The 19,305-nt window shown below is 40.6% G+C and overlaps 1 protein-coding gene across 1 annotated transcript in view; it reads right to left on the bottom strand.

The window, feature by feature from the left end:
* ADARB2 (adenosine deaminase RNA specific B2 (inactive)) overlaps positions 1 to 19,305 on the bottom strand; it is a 318,732-nt gene that overhangs the window by 50,740 nt on the left and 248,687 nt on the right. Inside the window, exon 4 of the mRNA XM_065831151.2 lies at positions 13,560 to 13,674. Coding sequence (XP_065687223.1) covers positions 13,560 to 13,674 — 115 coding nt within the window. The remainder of the gene's footprint in view (positions 1 to 13,559; positions 13,675 to 19,305) is intronic.

The following is a 19,305-nucleotide window of genomic DNA, read 5'->3' as shown; positions in this document are numbered from 1 at the left end:
TTTCTGCCTGCACCTGAGGACCTCTGTCAATACTTCTTCTCAGGGCAGTGAGACTGACTGCTCTCTTCTCCTTACATTAGCATAGCCCTGATGTGCCTCCTCCTCTGCCCCCTCACCTTGCAGCCAAACAACCTGCCCTGCAAATGCAGAGCAAACCACCTGGGGAAGCCATCCTGCTCTCCTGCTCTCCAGGAGCCATACCTTACCCACCTTTTATTATTTCAAACTTCTTACCCAGCAATAAGTTTAACACTTTGCCTCCTCTAGTGTGAGTATAAGATGATGAACACACTCAGGGTTTTCTATGAGGTCTGGATTTATTCATGAATGAAACATAAAGGCACCCAACTGATGCACTGACAATGTGAATCCCCCTGATGTTGTTTGCTGTCACATGTCCACTCGCACAGCAACACCAAGTGTGCTTGGGGTGCCCGTTTTTGGGTGAATTAACTCCATATGTTGGCTTTTGGTGAAATGGGCCCCCAGTATGTAGTCATGTGAGGACACAGCCTGGGGTGTCTGCCAGTCCTGGCAAAGAGCACGTGTTTGCAGAACATCACGTAGATGTTGCCTGGGGCTGGAGGCAATGGTTTCCAAGAATTTGCAGAATCAGTCTGAGTGTTAAGCATTAAAAATCTCCATGCATTTTCCATTTGCAATGACAGAAACTAATCCATGTTCCTCCATGCTCAGAAATACCCAAGAGTTATGTCTCACTACCACGGCACTCAGAAACACAGATGTACACGTCTTATGCATTAGCTCTGAAATGTTTACACCTCACTGGGGAGCCAAATGGGAAAAGTGATCTGTGACCAACGTAGCACCATTCATTGTTGCATGTGAGGGAATCCAACATGATGAGAAATACTTCCAACAACGTGACAGTTGCCCAATGCGTTCAGGAGCATAGATGCTAACAGATTGTTCCCTTGCATGCCTTGTTTTGAACCTACACAGAGTCGAAGTTTTATCCCCTGTGAAATGCTTGAAAACAGGAGGAATTTGTCTCTGAGAATAAGACACATGATGCCTAGTTGATGAAGGCAAATTTTAACATTGACTGATCACACTGGCATTTTAGACAGCACTTCCAACTCTTGAGCTTAGCTACTTGCTGCAGTGATTCAGAATTAATAGGCATTTCTGTACATTTGTCTATTTCACATAAAAAGCAGCCATTATTAACTGTTGTTATTAGTGTTTACTTATTTCGCCTGCAGAATACTTCAGATTTCTCAAGTGATTTCTATTTACAAACGTCAAGCTACCTCCTAAACATTGATTACTTTAACATCAGACGTGTGGCAGATCTAGACTGAGCACATCACCAAGTTGTGCCTAGAAAAGTTACAGTGTTGAGCGTGTCAAAATCCTAAACTAGCACTAACCTTGCCCCATCAGCCATATCTCACCTTCCCTGCTTCAGGGTGTATAACAGGGTAAGGTCCTAGGTGAGGATTCGTCTTGGCAAGACCCGTGTTCTCACTGAGAGGACCCGATCTCACATGAAAGACCCAGAGATTATCTGTGTTCAAGAAGAAATGAGCTATATTATTATGACCTTAACTCCTGACCCATTGACTGTCAGAGTTCATGAGGCATTTCTTTCTCTCGCTGCTTTCTACAGAGTAATGTTTGAGAAGACATTAGGTTAAAAGTAACTAGTGAACGATTTATAACAGGCACCTGCATTAGGTTTCTATTATTTGCCTAAAGACTCCTAATAGTTTTCAATTTGAAAAGGAAATGGAGCAGGGCAAAGGGAATTGAGGAGCTGTGTCAGCACATCAGCTGGGTTCTGGCTAATGCTGTGTTGGCAGGGACAGCCATAAGAGTGGGAAAGGAATTCCCCACCTTTTATTTTAAAAAATTCTGCCAATTAATTAGCTGCATTATAGAGCAAAACCATACCCATAAATGACTCACTGGCTTTGATCACAGATTCAGTCTAATGGTCTGATGAGGCAAAGAGTCTTTCCTGTGCTCTGCTGAAAGCTGGAGACCCCCAGCTCCAGTAGGCACGGTCTCCTCTCACAGCCAGGCAGGGGGGACCTTGACCCCGCTAATGTTCATTTTTTGTGTGTGATAGTCCAGAGTTCCACAGCATAGCTGAGCCATTGGAAAGAAAATGGGGTTTATTATAAGCTATTTTCAGTTTGCTGACACCAGCCATGGGATTCATTTCAGCTATTCTGGACAACTAGAGTTTTCGTGTCTGTAGCTGAGCTAATTACTGTAAGACTCTTTATAGTCAACAGAGAGGAACTTTCCCGGGAGGTGATTCATCTGGCCTATTTTAGAAATTTGCTTTTGGATAGTCTGAATTGCACCTCAATATTGCCAGCTTATCGTCATGAGCTCTCAAGACGTATAGACAGCCAGCAGAATTACAGCTTTCCATACGACAGACAGCTGCTTGTGGGAAGATTTCTTATTGTAAGTAACCAAATACCATGTGCAAATCAAAACTCCCCAAATCATAAGATGGCAAGCAGAGTAAATCTATTGCCTTTTACATTTTTTTCCTAATGTTTAAACTTTTTGAGGTAATTTTTTCAGTTTTTCCCCACAACAATCAAGGATAATTGTGTTAATAATAAATTCATGGATGGTCATATTGCCTTGAGCAGGGCCATTACACACATGACCTCCATGACCTCCCAAAACATCAGTTCTGCATCCACAAAGATTGCAGAAGAAATTATTCAGAAAGGTGCTGACGGATGAGATAGTAAGCAAGAAAAAACATGAAGGTTTGCTCAGCAAATAAGTTGGATGTATGGAACAGCCTGACATCTTATGGACTACAGTTATGACCTGTGCTTTTAAGTCAGCCATGGCTGTAAACAGTGTCTACACCCATCTGCTTTGAGACACCACTCTACCAATAAAACCAGTGATTTTTGACTAGTCTAATCAATGTTTCTACTGACTTTAATAGAGTTACTCTCACTTCTAGTGTGCTATGATCATTAAGACCTTCCATAATACAGAATTTGTAGCCCTGCATATTTATGTGTTGGAAAAGGAAAATCAAAATCACTAGGTGATTGCAAGAGGTGTTGACTGTTACATGCAATCAGAAAACTGCATTTGCTGGCACGAACTCTGAATCACATCGGCTGTATATCGGAGAACTTCTGTAGAATTCAGTGAGCTTAATTCACATTGAAAAGGATGGAATTTGCAACGGCTAATTCCAGCATACAACTGGGATCACACTTTGGCTTCTCAGCAGCTGACACAACATATAGAGAAACACCAGTCAGTATGCAAGCGTCTATATTGCTGCATGATTTAGACCTTGCTAGTGGTAATGAAATCTATCTTCTTTTCCAACATGACACTGTGAAGACAACTCAATGCTTGGAATGTATTAACTTTAAATGAGAAAAAATAATCAAAAAATCAGGTTTGATTAATTAAAAAAACCCACCTCTTTTATTGGGTTGGATACAACTGACACAAAACCCTACACGATATAAAGGAAAGCCAGAAATAATGATAGTGTAACATCAGCCTTTGTGAATAATTCATGGGGTACAATTTCATGTTATTTTAAATGGTGCTGCTTCTCTTTCTGATAAGCAATAATTTTATGCTCTTTCTTTACCTTTTTTAACAAATCAGTCAAAAGGATTGTCTATTGTTATCTACAAAAAAGTATATTTGGAATAATTTTCAAGGCAGCTTACGAGAGCTCTGATCACAGAGGATTTTTTTATTTTTAATACCCTCTACTTGCAGCTGAATAACTTCAGGTTTCCATTTCAGGTTTGTTTAGGGGAGGAGAACTTCTTGATGCTACATAGCACTGACAAGCCCCACATTATTGTCTGTTATCATCTTCCTTGGCAGCTCTACCACATCCTCAGAATGACTTTAATTTTGTAACAAGAGACAGCCAAGGCGTGAAAGGGCAGTGATGCTGGAAAAGCTGCCTGTGGAGACATGCCATGGGCACAGCCCTGTGCCCCACCGCCCCATGGCAGGTCCCTGGGGTGGTGCAGAGCCCTGTGGAGGGACTGTACTTGTTACCCCAGCTATGGGCAATGTCCCACACAAAATACTTCGGCAAAAGAGGCAAAGAGCTCTTCTCCCTGTCTCCTCCCTGCAAAACAGCAGGAATATAACATGCTTCTCTGAAAAGGACTTGAAACCGTTGCTCCTGTTTGTTAATGCTTTTACAGGGGTAGGTCTATGGTTAGAAGTGAGGGATGTGTTTACCCAGGTCTGTCCATCTGGGCTCCCTCCATTTGCCCTGTAGTTTGGTGATGTATCTACAACTCCCTCTTTTCTGAGGTTTCAAGAGGAGTGAAATCAAGATGAATGTGCGAGGAGGGAGCTGAGGATTGAGGGACCGGTGTGTGTGCCATGGCATACCCTGCCCTTCAGTTTTAATGTAGAATATGCCATCATGACAGAGGGAGCTCTGCTGTCCCCAGCTCTGCATTGAGAACAAAGCCATGCTTGTGACTGCAAAAAAAGAAGAATATGTAGCCATAAGAGAACAATCATGTAGAACTGGCATGATTAACAGCATGCATACAGCTATTAACAGTATGCATTTATCTGCCAGCCATAAAGACTCTGCTGTAGCTCAATTTTTTCTCTCAATTTTCTAATGTACCAGCGGTGGTGATTGCAATCTGAACTGACGGGAGCCTGAGACTTCAGTGAGCACCCTGGCTGTATCCCAGAGCTCACACCTGGGTGTCCCGAGGAGCAGCCCCGAGGTGGATGGGTGCTACTGATGTGAAGAAATGGCTGACTAAAAAATCAAGAAGGAAGAAATATGTTAAGGGCTTATGAAACATAATAGCAGAAGTCTGAATAAAAGGCAAATACATAGCTAGCAAATATCAGGAATAAAGAAGTTGGTAGCAAGTGAGGTTAAAGGTATTATAGGGGTTTAAAATGAATGTAGTCTTTGAAATGCTGGAGCTGCAAAGGGATTTCTTTTCCTGACGTCAAACTGGGGGTTACGTGAAAGTGAATATATTGTACCTCTGTGGAAAGAGAGGGTGTAGAGGGAGCCTCCGAGAGTCTTGTATTTTCTTCCTTTACTGATGTGTTGGGTAATCCTGCCTCTGACTACACTGCCGAGGGAAGGCTATTCTCTGCAGTGCTCTTCATCCTCCTCAGTGAATGAGCAGGGGCAGACACACAATTCTCTCTCCTCTGATCTTTGACCCCTCCGTGCTGAAGCAAGAGCCAGGGTATTGTCTGAGAGCAGCTGTGGCTCTCCTTTCACAGCCAGGCACAGTAAATGTCCCCCAATACCATGGGGTGTTTCTTTGTGAACAAGTTGCAAATTCAGTTCCTCCAGAATAATACCTTTCTGACACAAGCCAGTGTCGTCATCTAATGCCTGAAAAAGGACTCTTGCAAGAGTCCATTTTGCAAGATGTTTCTATGTAGGTCTTTCCAGTAAGTCTCATTCACAGGAAGGGTTTCCCAGCCCAGAAAATAATGAAGAGGCTGGTGCCAAAGTGGACGTGAATCAGAAACCAGAGGGGAAACTGCTGCGGGCTGAAGAGGAGGGTGGCCCAGCAGGGAAAAATACCAAAATTAAATATGTAAACCTTCATCAAGTGACACCTATGAAAGTGGTATAAGTGCTTCCAAGTGTCTGAAGGGTGCAAACCACAATGAGAGAGGTGGGTACGAAATAGACAATTTAGCACATTATAACTGAGGACCTGGGATGAAACCACGGAAAATAAAAGTCAGGCTGAATAACTGGTAAGAATTATTAACAATGAGGTCCGTTAGACTAGAATGGTCTCCCAAGGTAGTGTTGAAAGCCCCATTGCTAATTGATTCATTTAAATCTAGACCGCAAAATGCACTTGGGAACACGCCACAGGGAACAATTTTGTGCTTGCATGAAAATGGACTGGATGACTAAGTGGTCTTTCCCAGTTCTAATTTCTATGGTTCATTTCTCTCATTCCTTTAGTGGATGGAAAGGATAAAATCCCATCAGCTTTGCTACTGAGGAGTGTGGAAGGAGACAGTGCTGTGGTTGCAAGCACCAGTGCCCTTTGCCTTCCCTTCCTTTCCTCAATGGGGGCTTTGGAAATCTGGAGGGGTAGGAGGAACAACCAGCCTAGGTCCTGTATACTTCATCCCCATGCCAAATCCACAAGGATTTGTTTTTAACCTGAATTGATAGTGGCAGGATCAATGTTATTTGAGGGTCCTTTCCTTTCATGTGAGTTTGAATATTGTTTTTCTCCTCAGGAACAGAGCTGTGTAGGAGCTTACAGATAATTCCTATTTTTTAAACACTGCACTTTTCCTGCCAGGTCCTCAGTGCAGATATCTGTGTTTCTCTATTAAATGCTGTGCTACTGATATCTGAGAATTAGGCAAATTGACAGTCTTATATGCTAGATGCTGGTGACATCCTTAATTGCAGTGAGAAAGGATGAAATACTGACTGTGGATTTTGGCAGATAAGCCCAGGAGGAACTTTTTTTCCCCTTTCCTTAAGCGTACTTGCATTTAAAAGGTCTTCCTATGCATGTTATTAGGCCAGTAAAGTAAAAGCAATGGTTGATGTTACTAAGCCTTTATTAATCCAAGAAACTTCTGTTTTTAGGATGAGATGCACTCTTTGTATTGAGATTGGGACAATTTCCAGTTTGGCTTATCACAGAGCAGAATGAAAGCTTGAAATTTCCAGCTCCTGGCTTCACACACTTCGGGATGGAAACAGAAGTGCTGATTTTTCATTTCCATGTTTTATGTTAATTATTATACCCATCCTTGTGGCCAATGCAATTATATGTGACACAAAGCCAGAGCCTCATCTGCATCGCATCCAGGTTTTGAGAGATGTCAGTTACTATTTCAGTCAGAAATATTCTTTAAACAACAAGAACCAAAAGCTAAGTCCAGAGACAGTAAATGGTCTGGGACAAAAGGCTCAGTGTCCGGGAAGAGCCAGCTGCTCTGAAATGGAAACCAGAACAACCGGTAGGCACAGAGGGGAAGAAGATGTTTGCTGATGGAGCTGCCCAGAAGGCACCAGTAAGATTTGCTGGAGAGACCTACAGCTTGTGTAGCAGGTGGAAAATGGGGGCTCAGTTCCCTTCCCAAGCTGGGTCATTCTCCCACAGCAGTGCCTAAAACTGGGAATTTTGCCCTATGCTTGCCAAACCTGTGCGATCGAACAGCTAAGAGGACAGAGTCAGGTTAGACAATAACAACAGGAGGGGCTGTTGTGCTGGTTGGGGTGCTCACCTCAAAAAGTGAAGCTCTGGTTCTGGACTTCTCCCAGGTGGTGCATGTGTTTTATCTTATTTAGTGTTAAAATATATAATTCAACCTGTAAAAATGACCTTGAAGCTCGTTTTCCCCACTCTGTGCAAGGCTACCGGGCTGCGTCCCATCTTATATTTTCTAAATTATGCATCTTCAGCTATTTTCTGCTCCTTAGCACTGATTTAACAGAAAAGATGAGGGAACACCCATTGTTGCTCTTGTAGGGGGGGTACTTGCAGCGGCATGCCTATGCCCATATTTTAAAAAAGTGAACAACCTGATGGAGCCACAGTTTTAACTGCAGAACCTCAGATGTTTTTTGAGCTGGAATTTGAAAACCTAAATCTATTCAGCTAGTGGAATCGTTGTCTGCCCATTATAGGCCCACATTACAAAATCCAGGAATAAAGTTGCAGCTGTGAAAAAGGGATGTTCTTATGGGGTTCAAAGTTATTTGGAGAGAATCGGAAGATTATTAGTTTAAGGTTTATAACCAGAGGAAAACAGATTTCTGAGAAAGAGTGATTTATATGGTTTTTAACTATATATCTATGTACCTATTTTAAAATATTTTGAAAAAAATCTGTCGTGTGGTGGTGATCTGTCCACCTGGGCACATTTCTGAGGTGGATAATGTTTCCAAGAATGTCAAATAACTTTGGGCCTCCTCCGTAAGAGCAGCAGGCAGCAGAAGGTGAAGAGACTTTATGACATTTTCAAAAGCATGTCAGCAGTTTGGGCACCCAGTGTCGATTTGGGGAATTTAGAGTCTCATTGAAACACTGAGTCTCATGGAGACCAGGTTTTTAGCATCCATCTAACTATGCAAAAGGGACCCAGGAGCCTGCATTACCCAGTGAGTCACTTCTTGAAGGCATCTGCCCTGGGCACTAACCTATAAATTATTCTCAGTTCCTTTAAATGGTTTGTCTGCTTGAATCCAGACTAGGATGGAGTAGATTCCCTGCATAGGGCATGAATTTTCTACTGTGTTTTACTACTTTTCAACTTGCCTATTCAAACTAAGGATCAGAAATCAATTGGCCATCGGTATTCCTGATTGTACTTGGAAATCAAGCTTTTTGAATCTTAATATGACTGTAAAGATCCACAGAGACGTATTGTCAACTTTACTTTTTTTCTGTTATTCCACTTAGCAATGATTAAGATCCATTCCATGAGATATGAATGATAATTTCCCATCTTTTATCACAGCATGAAATTGCTACTTAGGGCTCTTTTGTCCAGTTCATCTTCATTTCATACAAGATAACTGAGAAGACCTCCTAGTTTGCTTTTAACATCAAAATGATTGTCAGCCTAAAATAAAAAAAATAGAAGAAGGGAGAAAACTGAAGTTAGAAATCAACTCATAACCTTTTTCTATGAATGCCATGCTCCTGTGAAAAGGACTGAATTTTCTTAATGCTCCATTTTTAACAGAAAGCATGACAAAAAGTTCCTATCAGTATTTAAACTGCTAAGATTTGTCAAACACAAATGGGAAAATAGTGTTTAAATAGCAGTCTCATTTTGTCCATAATGACTATGGGAGGTTGTTTTTTTTTTTTTTTTTTTTTTTTTTTCAGAAAGAACTTCAGCATTAATAGATCATCTCCGTATTGAGTGACATGAATTCTTTACTTCACCCAGTGTTTTCAGGTAGAGCACAAATGTGTGGCCATATCTGTTCAGAGCTGCAAAGGCAAACTCCGCCCATGGTGTAAACAAACAGGGCCAGTGCTGCCTGTCTTGAGGTCGCAGCACTTGTGAAGCTCACTCCTTCACCTCCCACCCCACTCCTGGTCTGGGGCTTCCCATCTCCGGGCTCCAGGGCACAGGGGACAGACAGAACTGTCCACACTCTCTCCTCCATGACCCCTGCACCGGTAAAGCTGTTTGTCCTGACTGGTGACCAATGGTGGAGCTGTGATCTTCACCAAGCCCTGAAAGAGCTGCTTCTCACCAGCAGCTCCTCAGACTCCTGTCCTGTTTAATAATCTGTGAGTTCATGCACCAGGACAGAGGTATGTGCGAGTGCTACAGTTTTGCATTTGTTGGCTTGTGTTAGAAAATTTTGGCTTACTTGCCGTTAGGTTTTTACAACTGTGTCAACTGGCCTAATAATAATAATTACAAAAATTATTTCTCCCTGCAAACTTCTCAATAAAATGTACAGCAGACTGGTGTGTGAAAATAAGATGTCTTTCAGCTGATCTAGTTGAAAATGACCCTTCTCATTGCAGGCATGACCCTGCTCATCGCAGGCAGGTTGGAACAGGTAACTTTTAAATGTCCCTTCCAACCCAAACTATTCTATGATGTCCCAGCTGCGCCTGAGAGATAGAGGCACAAAGGAAGAGGGGAGATGGTAAGTTATCTGAATCTGTTACAGCAAGAAACATTATGTCCAGCTATTGTTGTTGAACACCCTGAAATGAAATATTGGTTGATCCAACAGCCACACATCCACCCGGCCTGTTGCTCACTGCCCTCTCCTGTGGGACTGGGAGAAAATGGAGAGAAGTCAAGAAGACAAGTGGATTGAGATAATGATAGTTCATGGTTGTTTGGAAAGACAAATGCCACAAATTCAAACATCTCTCTCCTTCTTTCCCCGAGTTTTTAGTGCTTTTTACAATGCTATATGGTATGGAATATCCCGTTCAACAACTGGGCACAGCTGTCCTGGCTATATCCCCTCCCAGACTATTGCTCACCTCCAGCCTACCTGTCGGGGATGAGGACAGGAGAGAGAGAAAGTCACGACACTTTGCAAGCACTGTCCAGCAATAGCCTGGATATGCGTGTTCTGAGGTGATGGTTTGTGTTTGATGCGATGTTGGCTGGACTGTTTTCTCTGCAGATGAAGTGGTGGTCTTAATTTTACCATATGTGAACACGTCATATCTTCAGAAAAGTCAGGAGAACAACTGTGGATAGTCTGTATGCAATAAAACTTAGGTCCTCATAGTAATCTTATACTACAATAACAAGTATACTTATTGTTCTACTTGAAGATCTTCTGTGGGAATATGGCTTGCTGTATATGGAAGATTTGAATGCAATGTCTTACTTGTTTAACAATTTTTCCTAGAGTCAATCAAACAATTTTTGATAGAACAATTTTCTCTTAATGTGTTTCAACAAAATTAGAACGTGTTAGAGGATCGAGAGATTTCAAATATGTTATAACTGGAGAACTGTTAAATAATTTACTTCAACCGTTCCACCTTTTGAAATGTTTAGTTTAAGATCTATTATGTGAGTTTTGGGATTATTATTATATTCAATTACTACATTACATCAGATAACATCACATCAGCTGGTCTCCAGTGGGATAATTTGCTCCTACCTAGGTAGATTTTTCCAAGGTTATCTTGATGACTACTAATCAAATGTGTTGAAAACTTTCATAGAAATGCATCAAGATTTTAACTTTTCATCACAATTCAGAGCAGAGCATATCTAAATACATTGAACTGCCTGTTTTTCTGATCAGCAATTTGTTACTGCAGAACATTCACAGTCAGTCAATAACATAATTTTCTATGTTTTTTTTCTTTACCATACTTTGGAATTTGCCCTGGGTGCTACAGCATAAGTCAATTACTGTGCCCAAATGTAACTCTCTTTGGTTTCCCTGGGAAATTGAAAGGGTAGAAAAAATGTCAGAGTTCAGGAAAAGAAAACCAATCTAGCACACTTCTGTTTTGTCTGTAGAGATTTTATATTATCTTAACAGCAGTTATCAGAGAATCACATTGTGCTTTTTACCAGCTTTGTCTGAAAGCTGTACAAGCACAGATAAACCTGTTTTCAGTTGTGATGACAATAAGTTGAAACAAAGTTAAAAACAATTTTTGTCTCTTATAGTTGCATGCAGTTCTAAATGCAACAAGACATTACCAGATTTGTTTTTGTTGATGTCATTAGTAAATTGTTTGCAGAGATCTAAGTGTTTCCTGTCAAATTCTGTGTTAAAAACACAAGAAATTGGTACTTACTTGAGTGTTTGATATGGAAAACCTGTCTGTGCTATCTTTGAACAGAGTTGTGTCAAGATCCTTGCTTCCTTTGGGAAAGACTGTGGGAACAGACCACAAATCTACAACTTCAGTACAGAAAATAATGACACAAATGGGAAATGATTCCTCTTGCCATGGTTGGCAGACATTCTCCTGCTGGAAGGAACTAAAATCCTCCTGGAAAATTTACCAAGAGAAGTCTGTTTCTAGCTTTGTATCTCTTCTGAATCACTTCATGTCTGTGAATTTCTTTTCTAGGCTCCACAAAACCAGTAAGATATTGACAAATCCGATGGCTGACAGATGGAAGGAGTTCATAAAAGTGAATTCAGAATTAAAAAAGAAGCCTAGAGTGAAATGGTTTATAAACATAGCTAAAATTATACTTTATCTCAATGCTGACTAAGAAGAAATATGAAATACAAAAGTGGAAAATCCCACTAAGGGCAGAGGACTCAGAAAAACCCAGTTGGAGACACTTTCAGCCCTTCCCCAAAGAAGTGCCCAGCAAAGCTAGCAGGGGTCTAGATGTGCCCCTTCCCTTCCCTAGCACTCCACACACTCAGCAGTCGCAATTTTGGAAGTTATGCTTCCTTTGGTTGGCTTCTCTTACCCTATGGTGTGGGGTTTTACACTGTCCATACACCGCTGCTTTGGCCATATGGCAATGGGGCTGCTTTGGCCCCATCACGCTGTTTAAAGCAGCTTTAGGCCTGTGCTAAAGGATGCAGTGGCTGTACTGTGGCAAGATAAGAAAGAGATCGAACTCTTACAAGGAAAATACACACTGATTGTAAGAAAACTGAACAGGGACACTGAGGTGGGAACAGTCTCCCCTCAAAAAGTGGTAAAAGCACCAATTCTTGGCTCCTGTAACTCAACTTCTTATAAAAGGCATATTTAAACATTCTTCCTTGTGGTTCCTCCTGCTTGCAAATAGCTCCTCTAAATAAATTACAACACTTTGTTTAAATCTGTTGAGTGCCACAGTCAAGAAATCTGACTATGACAAGGCAGCTGGTATTCTGGGTCTAGTGGGCAACTGTCACATCCCAAAGTCAATTGCATTCTCCCTTTTATTTTTCTTTGTACTGAATATGTCTCTTGTGGTCTATAGGACTTATATACCATATTTTGCATTTGTACAGTACTGTGTCTGTGCAGCACTTAAAAAAATGGAACACTCATCCATTATTCCAGATCCTAAAGTAATATAAAAAATAACTAACCAAAACAGATTAAGCAAAATAATAACAAATTAAAGCTGAGGAACAGTTCTGTTTCAACCAGAGGTCTAAAAGACTTTTAGGTCAACTTCTCTACTTCTAATTTCAGGAGAGAAATACTCATTCTTTGCACATCAGAAAGGAGAAGAATAAGTTACTCTGCACAGAACTCTTAGCTGTATTTAGGTTCTGTGGTTGGAAAAGATCCAGTAGATAATCCTGTCTCCATCCTGCTGCCCTGCAATAGGAAGGAATAACACAATCCTGGATGGATTATGCATGCCCTTTCCCTCTGAGCTTATCTTCTAATTTCTAAACTCACTCCACTGCTCCCTGTGTCTAAGTGTGAATGAAGTTTATGGCAGCATCTCCATGGCTGACATCCTCATAAATACCGAGGTGCCCCAACTGAGATGTGCTCACAAAGAAAGACAGACTGTCTATGCAACAGCTTCATCAACGGGCTAAAGATTTCTGTATAGTATGTGTCTATCAGTTAAGTCTTAATGGGGTGAATATAAAATTTTGGCTTTGCTGATAAGTATTTTCCATGGTTAGAGCCAAGCAGAATTAAAACTACACACACTGGTTTTGTTTCTGTTGATTGGAAAGGAGATGGGCTGGGATTTGCTTTTGTTGTCAGTCTAAAACAAGGCTTATGGTAGCCTTGTACAACAAGAACTTGGTGTTTCCAGATCTAAAAATGCAATTAATAAATAATGTAACTTTTTATTGATAAGTAGAACTACCTTATCTAATAGGAAATGCAAAATCAGGCAGGTTTGTATTTTGTCCTGTAAACAAAGCAATGTAAGGACATATTTATGAATAAATCTTTACCTCTGTTGCCAATACTTTTTTGTGTGAACTTGCTTGAGGTGTAAATATTTAATGCTTTTTTTCTCTGCATTACAATTTATTTTTTTGTGTGGGAGTAAAGGCATCCTTCAATACTGTGGACCAGGTAAATAATGTATTACTTAGTCATGAAAAATGCCACAGGAAAATAAATCAGAGGATATCTTACCTTTGGTCATCACAATGCCTGCAAGACTTTTGTGGCATGCATGCATGGAAGTGAAATTATCTGTCAGCTCCTGGAACTTCTGTGCAACCATTTGGTATACAGAGTCGGCAAAATCCTGAAAAACACAGTCAGAAAGAATTTTTTCACTTTCTTTGGTTGAGGCACTTGGGTATTTCTGCAGATTAGTCACCTGCTGTCAGCTGCTGAGAAGTGCCTTTTGGAATTAGACACCACCTACCCGAGCAAAGATAAAAGGAGTATCTCTCTGTTGAGTATCCACGTTACCCTCAGAAACTGCCAAATTAACTGATTAAAGCTAGAGACCTGCATTGACTAAGTTCAGTGGTAAAAGGAGAAGATTTCAAGGCCGACTTTTTTTCAGCCTGCCAGATATTGGTCCAGGATCAGTTCACAGGAAGTGTGTTGGTCCTTAAAGTGTTTTATGTTAGTGAACTGAAGAGGTAGATGTGTGTCCCACCAAGCCACTTGTCATGAGACCACTGAAAATTTCCATTAGCCCACTGGAACCTGAAAGCTGAGCTGAGGCCTGGGTTATAGGTAAGGACCACCTGTTTCTGCATTCAAGGTGAGTTTTTAATGACTCACAGCTCAGAAATTGGAGCGATGTTTAATGCTTTCAGAGGAGCACCATGGTCTGTCTTGCTTCTACCTCAACAGCCATGGGGAGGAAGGGAAGGGAAACCTCTGCTTGCACGTCCTACCAAAGCTGTTGCTTTCATGAGTTCACTGGTGTGCTGGAGTGCTGAGGGACAGGTCTGCCTGGTTCTGAGCAAGGCAGCTTTGTTGAAAGGCCAAATTTTCCCATGGACTGGGCTCTAGAGACTGTGTGGTCTGAACCCTTGGGTTTAAGTGAGTCCTGTCACCAGGGAGAGACTTGGGAAGCCAGTTACTGAAGCCAAGTAGGGTAAAAAGTCTAAAAAGTAAATTCTGCAGACTGTGTAAAGATGGATGTTGACCTAAACCAGCTCTGGTGCTCCTGAGAACACCACTACTTGGACCATTTCCCTACTGCAATGTTTAGTATTTTTTCATTTACTTAATCTCTGCACTTTGTTTGGCACAGAGCCTTTCAAGCATACATTAGAGATAAGTCAGAGGAACACTGCGAGCATGAATTGTTCTTAAAGTGCTTTGCAAGTCTGAACATAAAAAGGTAAGATTCAAAGGTGTGTTTTGTTGGTTTTTTTTTGAGCCATATGATTTCTAGTGGGAAACCAAACTGTACCTACAAATCCTTCTAGGAGCAGTTCCTGGTGCTGGAGCTTATGCTGGGGTGCTGATAGGAATCACCTGGCATCCAGTAATTTGATTAGCCCTGACTAATTGTGCCTTTATTAGGAAAAGTGGCTTGAGCAAGCAACAATTCCAATTTTTCTCCTGGTGTTGGGCTAAGCCACCTGGGGGATGTCCTGCTAAAACCCCCTTGAATTCATCTGGTGTCTTCACATGGGTTCATGGAACACATGGGGAGAGGCTGAGGTTGATATCCACAGCATGCAGAAGTAAGGATATGTATTTAAGAAGATTATATCCATTCCTTTTCTCCCAAAACTTTAATGGTGATGAAAACACATTTGCAAAACATGTTTGAAACTGAGAGAACACACAGTTATTTTTCAGTGGAAAGCAGACTCTAATTCACAAATATTATCAGTAATACCACTGCCACTGAGAGCCTCTGCAGGCTGTACACCATATGTTTCTCCAGTTTGTTGCAGAAATTCAGCTTGATTTTTAAGCATTATTAGAGCAAATATATATATATAAATAATTAAATAAAACATAACAATCAGGCAATCTACTTTTCATAAAACCTGGAATGTTTTTTCCATGTACCATCCTTGTAAGTCACTGCAATTTGCTCAGATACATAGAGGACAGGATTTGTTTGACACAATAATTTTTCTTTGTTTTGCTAAATGTAGCTTTTCAAGGTATTGCTCTGGGAACAAACCATTTTCCTGAAAAGACAGTTTAATATAACATGGAATAAAATAGGCTGGCTTGTTGCAAAAGAAGGAAAGAGGCATATAAACCCTTTCTGGTAGATGCAGGCAAAATTACACTAGAATTAAATGAAAACTGAGAAAAATTATCAAGAACAGTTTGACAGTTCCTAAATGGAATTTCACTTTGACTGCGTTTATACCCCTTCTAATCTAATTGTCCACAACCACCATGTGAGCAAGGTATTGCTCATACAGTACCTCTGAAGGATGAATTTTGGGTCAATTCTCATTTGTCAAGCATCAAGGCACCCTTGTGATATAAATGCAATTATAGTCGCTTTACAGATGAATGAGTGAAGGCACTAAAAGGATGAGGGACTGGTCCAGGGGAATAGCACAGAGCTGGGCACAGCCAGGTGTTCTGATTTCCTGATGCTCTGGCTAAGTGCTCAGCGCTGGAACACTGCCTGTCTTTCATAATATGAAAGTTTGTTTCTAAACTTGTTTTCCCTACTGAAGGGTGACTTCATCCATAACAGAAAACTAAAGCTTATTTGCAGGACTGATACAACTGGGTCCCATATGGTGGACTGAAAATCTGATCAGCTCTATTTAGACTAGAAAGAAAGAAGAAAAAAGTATCTCAATAAAACTATCTGAACTACCTTTTTTAAAAAAAAAAAAAAATCAAATAAAAAATTTCATCTCCTGCAGTACTGCAGTCCAATCCATGCCTGCATTTCTAGCGTGCCCTCCAAATCTGCATCCCAGGGCATTTTGTGCTCATTAAGAATTAATTAGCTTAGAGGCACATACAATTCCTAAAAGAATCATTTTAAAAGTGCTAAATAGAACAAATAACTTTTAACTTTGGATTTAGAAATCCCCACAGTCAGAGCTTTCTTTACCTCATTTGGCAGTAGGTTCCAAAGCCAGAGAGCAAAGAGACTCACTAAAGGCAAAATAATGACATAACTTTATATAACATTTAGGAGCGATAAGGAATCCGGCGTTCGCCGATCTCAAGGAGTGATCTGGGACATGAAAGACCAGCAAATCCATTAAATGTGAAATCTCTTAACTCAAATAAGTCAGGTGAATAGTCTTCATTTTGAATCCATTGCCTAAAAGGATGCCAGTGAAATTAATAGAAGCAAAGGACTGACATACACAAACACATGTAGGATGCGGGAAAACCAACCAGAAACATAGTGTCCAATCTGAGAGGTCATTTACAGACTATCACATTACCCTGGGTTTCCAAATAGATATTCCAAAATACAATGGAAAGGAGGAAAAAGAGCAGTCTGTTTTTGCAGATGGAGAAAAATAAGAAGACAATAGATGCACAGCTCAGCCCTGTCAGACATTTGCTACCCTGAGAATGGATGCATGTCATGCAGCGTGATTTCAGGGTGTTGGATAATCCAACCCTGAAAGTTGGTCCTGTGGCAGAGCTGGGTATGGGGTTAATAAGTTACAAGAGACATAGAGCACTGCGTTTCTATGTAACACATACCAGAGCCTGATCGGTTTGTGTGCACAGGAATCAGTGATGGCATTTCTGCCTATATAGAGTCTTCAGTCTGGTTTTCAATGTTTCTACAAAGACAAAACTGGTTACAAATATATCTAATGTATACATGGCAGATATGGTGGAGTTACAGTATTTTTACTCCTGTTCAGTTCAGAATGACAGATTTCATTCCAGAGATTTTCTTGTTTTTCTATTAAATTATAATATTAGGCTACTACAAGATACATATCCAGATGATCATTCCTGGTGGGATATAAAACAGAAAAATCCAACAACTAATGGCCATTGTATGCCTGTTTGAGCTTTTGGGATACTGGCTAGACTATGCTACCTGCCATCAGAAATAACTTAAAAACCATACACAAAAGGAACCAGTTTTTGTTACTCTTTTTTATCAAAACAACTAATTTCAGAGAAAAGTTGTATTTGGTGATGCTACAGTTCCTACTGCTGGATATGAGTGAAAACAGAAGTTCCCATCTGGAGCAAATACAAGAGCCAAATACATCCCGGTAACTTCTGAACAACTATCAGGTTGGTAGCAGACTAAAGAGAAAATTCTGAAGATGGGGAGAAAAAGGAAAGAGTACAAACTTTTTTTGTTTTGTGAAAGAGAAATTCAGTGCAACTGATAGAGGTGCATGCAATTGATAGAGGTGTATGCATTTGCACTGATCATGTAACGGCAGAGAAACAACAGGTTGGGGTAGGGGGACAAGAGAGAAGGAAATAAAAAGATACGGACCATCAGAACTGAACATTTTACCAAGGCGTATAGCAAAATAAATGCTCAAATACCACTTGAGCGCTAGACCTAGGTGTTAAATCTCCTTGGAATACTGGGGTCCGATGCAAAATGCCACTGACGCCAGTGGAATTATGCTCCAGACAAGGTTCAACCAGCAAGGATGGGAGTTCAAGCACACCTGTGCCCTATGTGAAGAAATGACCTTCCAGGTAATGATTTTTTTTTTTTTTTCAAATCCCCTTCCTTTGTTCACCAGCTATCAAAATCTCAGCTTTCACAGGTCCTCTTTCAGATTTTTCTGTACAAACAATATTTACCATAGAGACAATTTATTTCAGATCAAAACTTTGCTCGTTCTTACTCATACAATGAGTGATGAGTGAGGCAAACAAGACTGTGAGACCCACACAGAGAGGCAAATTTGCTCTTGGTTCCACTCAGACGATGAGCGCTGCCTCAATGCCCACTGTCACTGATGGAGGCAACTGTTAGATAAAGCAAAAATTTTCACTGTGAAAAAAGACTGTGGGATTCTGCAGTACTTAATGAGCTATATTTTAACATATACAAGGAGGCTGGAAAAACAGAAAATAGCTGTCATTACTATTAAAACTGCACTGTGTTGTCTGAAGTATTAATCTGTCCTTGATTACCATATCAAATTACTTGCCTTATTCACTAAGGAAAATCAAACTTCAGGTCATACTGCTACAGAACAAAAAACTTTTAGTCATTTCTCAGCACTAATATTTCAAATGGTATAAATAATTAAATGTGTTCAAGTTTGCAATGGGAGTCTTCAGGGTAAAACTGACATTCAACAGGAGTAGTAAGGATATTAAAATCAATAGATTATAAAGGAGAAAGCCTTTAGTAAACATTTTCTATTGAAATCCTGTCTTAGGGTTTATGGGGTTGAAATATCAAAAAGGTTAGATTTGCATATGGATGGGAAGAAATATTCTGCTATACAGATATCACCAAGGGCTCTGTTTCTCCTGTCTTCCAAGTACTTTATTTTCCAGAAAATTACTGACATTTGGGGGGTAAATGTTGAACATGATGAATGAAGATCGGGTTGAATTAAGTTCACAACTCCCTTCATAGATAAAAGGAGACGCACACCTGGTTCTTTATACTGGCTGAGGGAGAACACACACTTGTTGACATCAGGAATTTGTATTTTTTCCCATGGAGGACTCTCACTGTCTAAATGGGAAGGGAGGAAAACACAGCACAGAGAATATCAATCCTGAAGTGTTGCTCCTGATCAGGGTGTGCAGCAAATTGCTACACAACACACTTTTCCCCAAGCTTATAAATAAGCTTGCTGTAGCTAGTTGGAGATTCATCGCTAAGTGACTGTACCCTCGAGCCCATGAATTAGTCAGGCTCTTCCCAGGTACTACATCATCTTCAAGATGCAGCCTTGAGAAGAGAAACAGCCAAGGGTCCTGGGCTGCCCTCCACCATCAGTCTTCTCACATCAAT

The sequence above is a fragment of the Patagioenas fasciata genome, chromosome 2 (assembly GCF_037038585.1).
Source record: "Patagioenas fasciata isolate bPatFas1 chromosome 2, bPatFas1.hap1, whole genome shotgun sequence".
NCBI classification, from domain to species: domain Eukaryota; kingdom Metazoa; phylum Chordata; class Aves; order Columbiformes; family Columbidae; genus Patagioenas; species Patagioenas fasciata.
The sequence above is the reverse complement of the archived record's forward strand: the minus strand, read 5'-3'. Positions and strand labels throughout refer to the sequence as shown.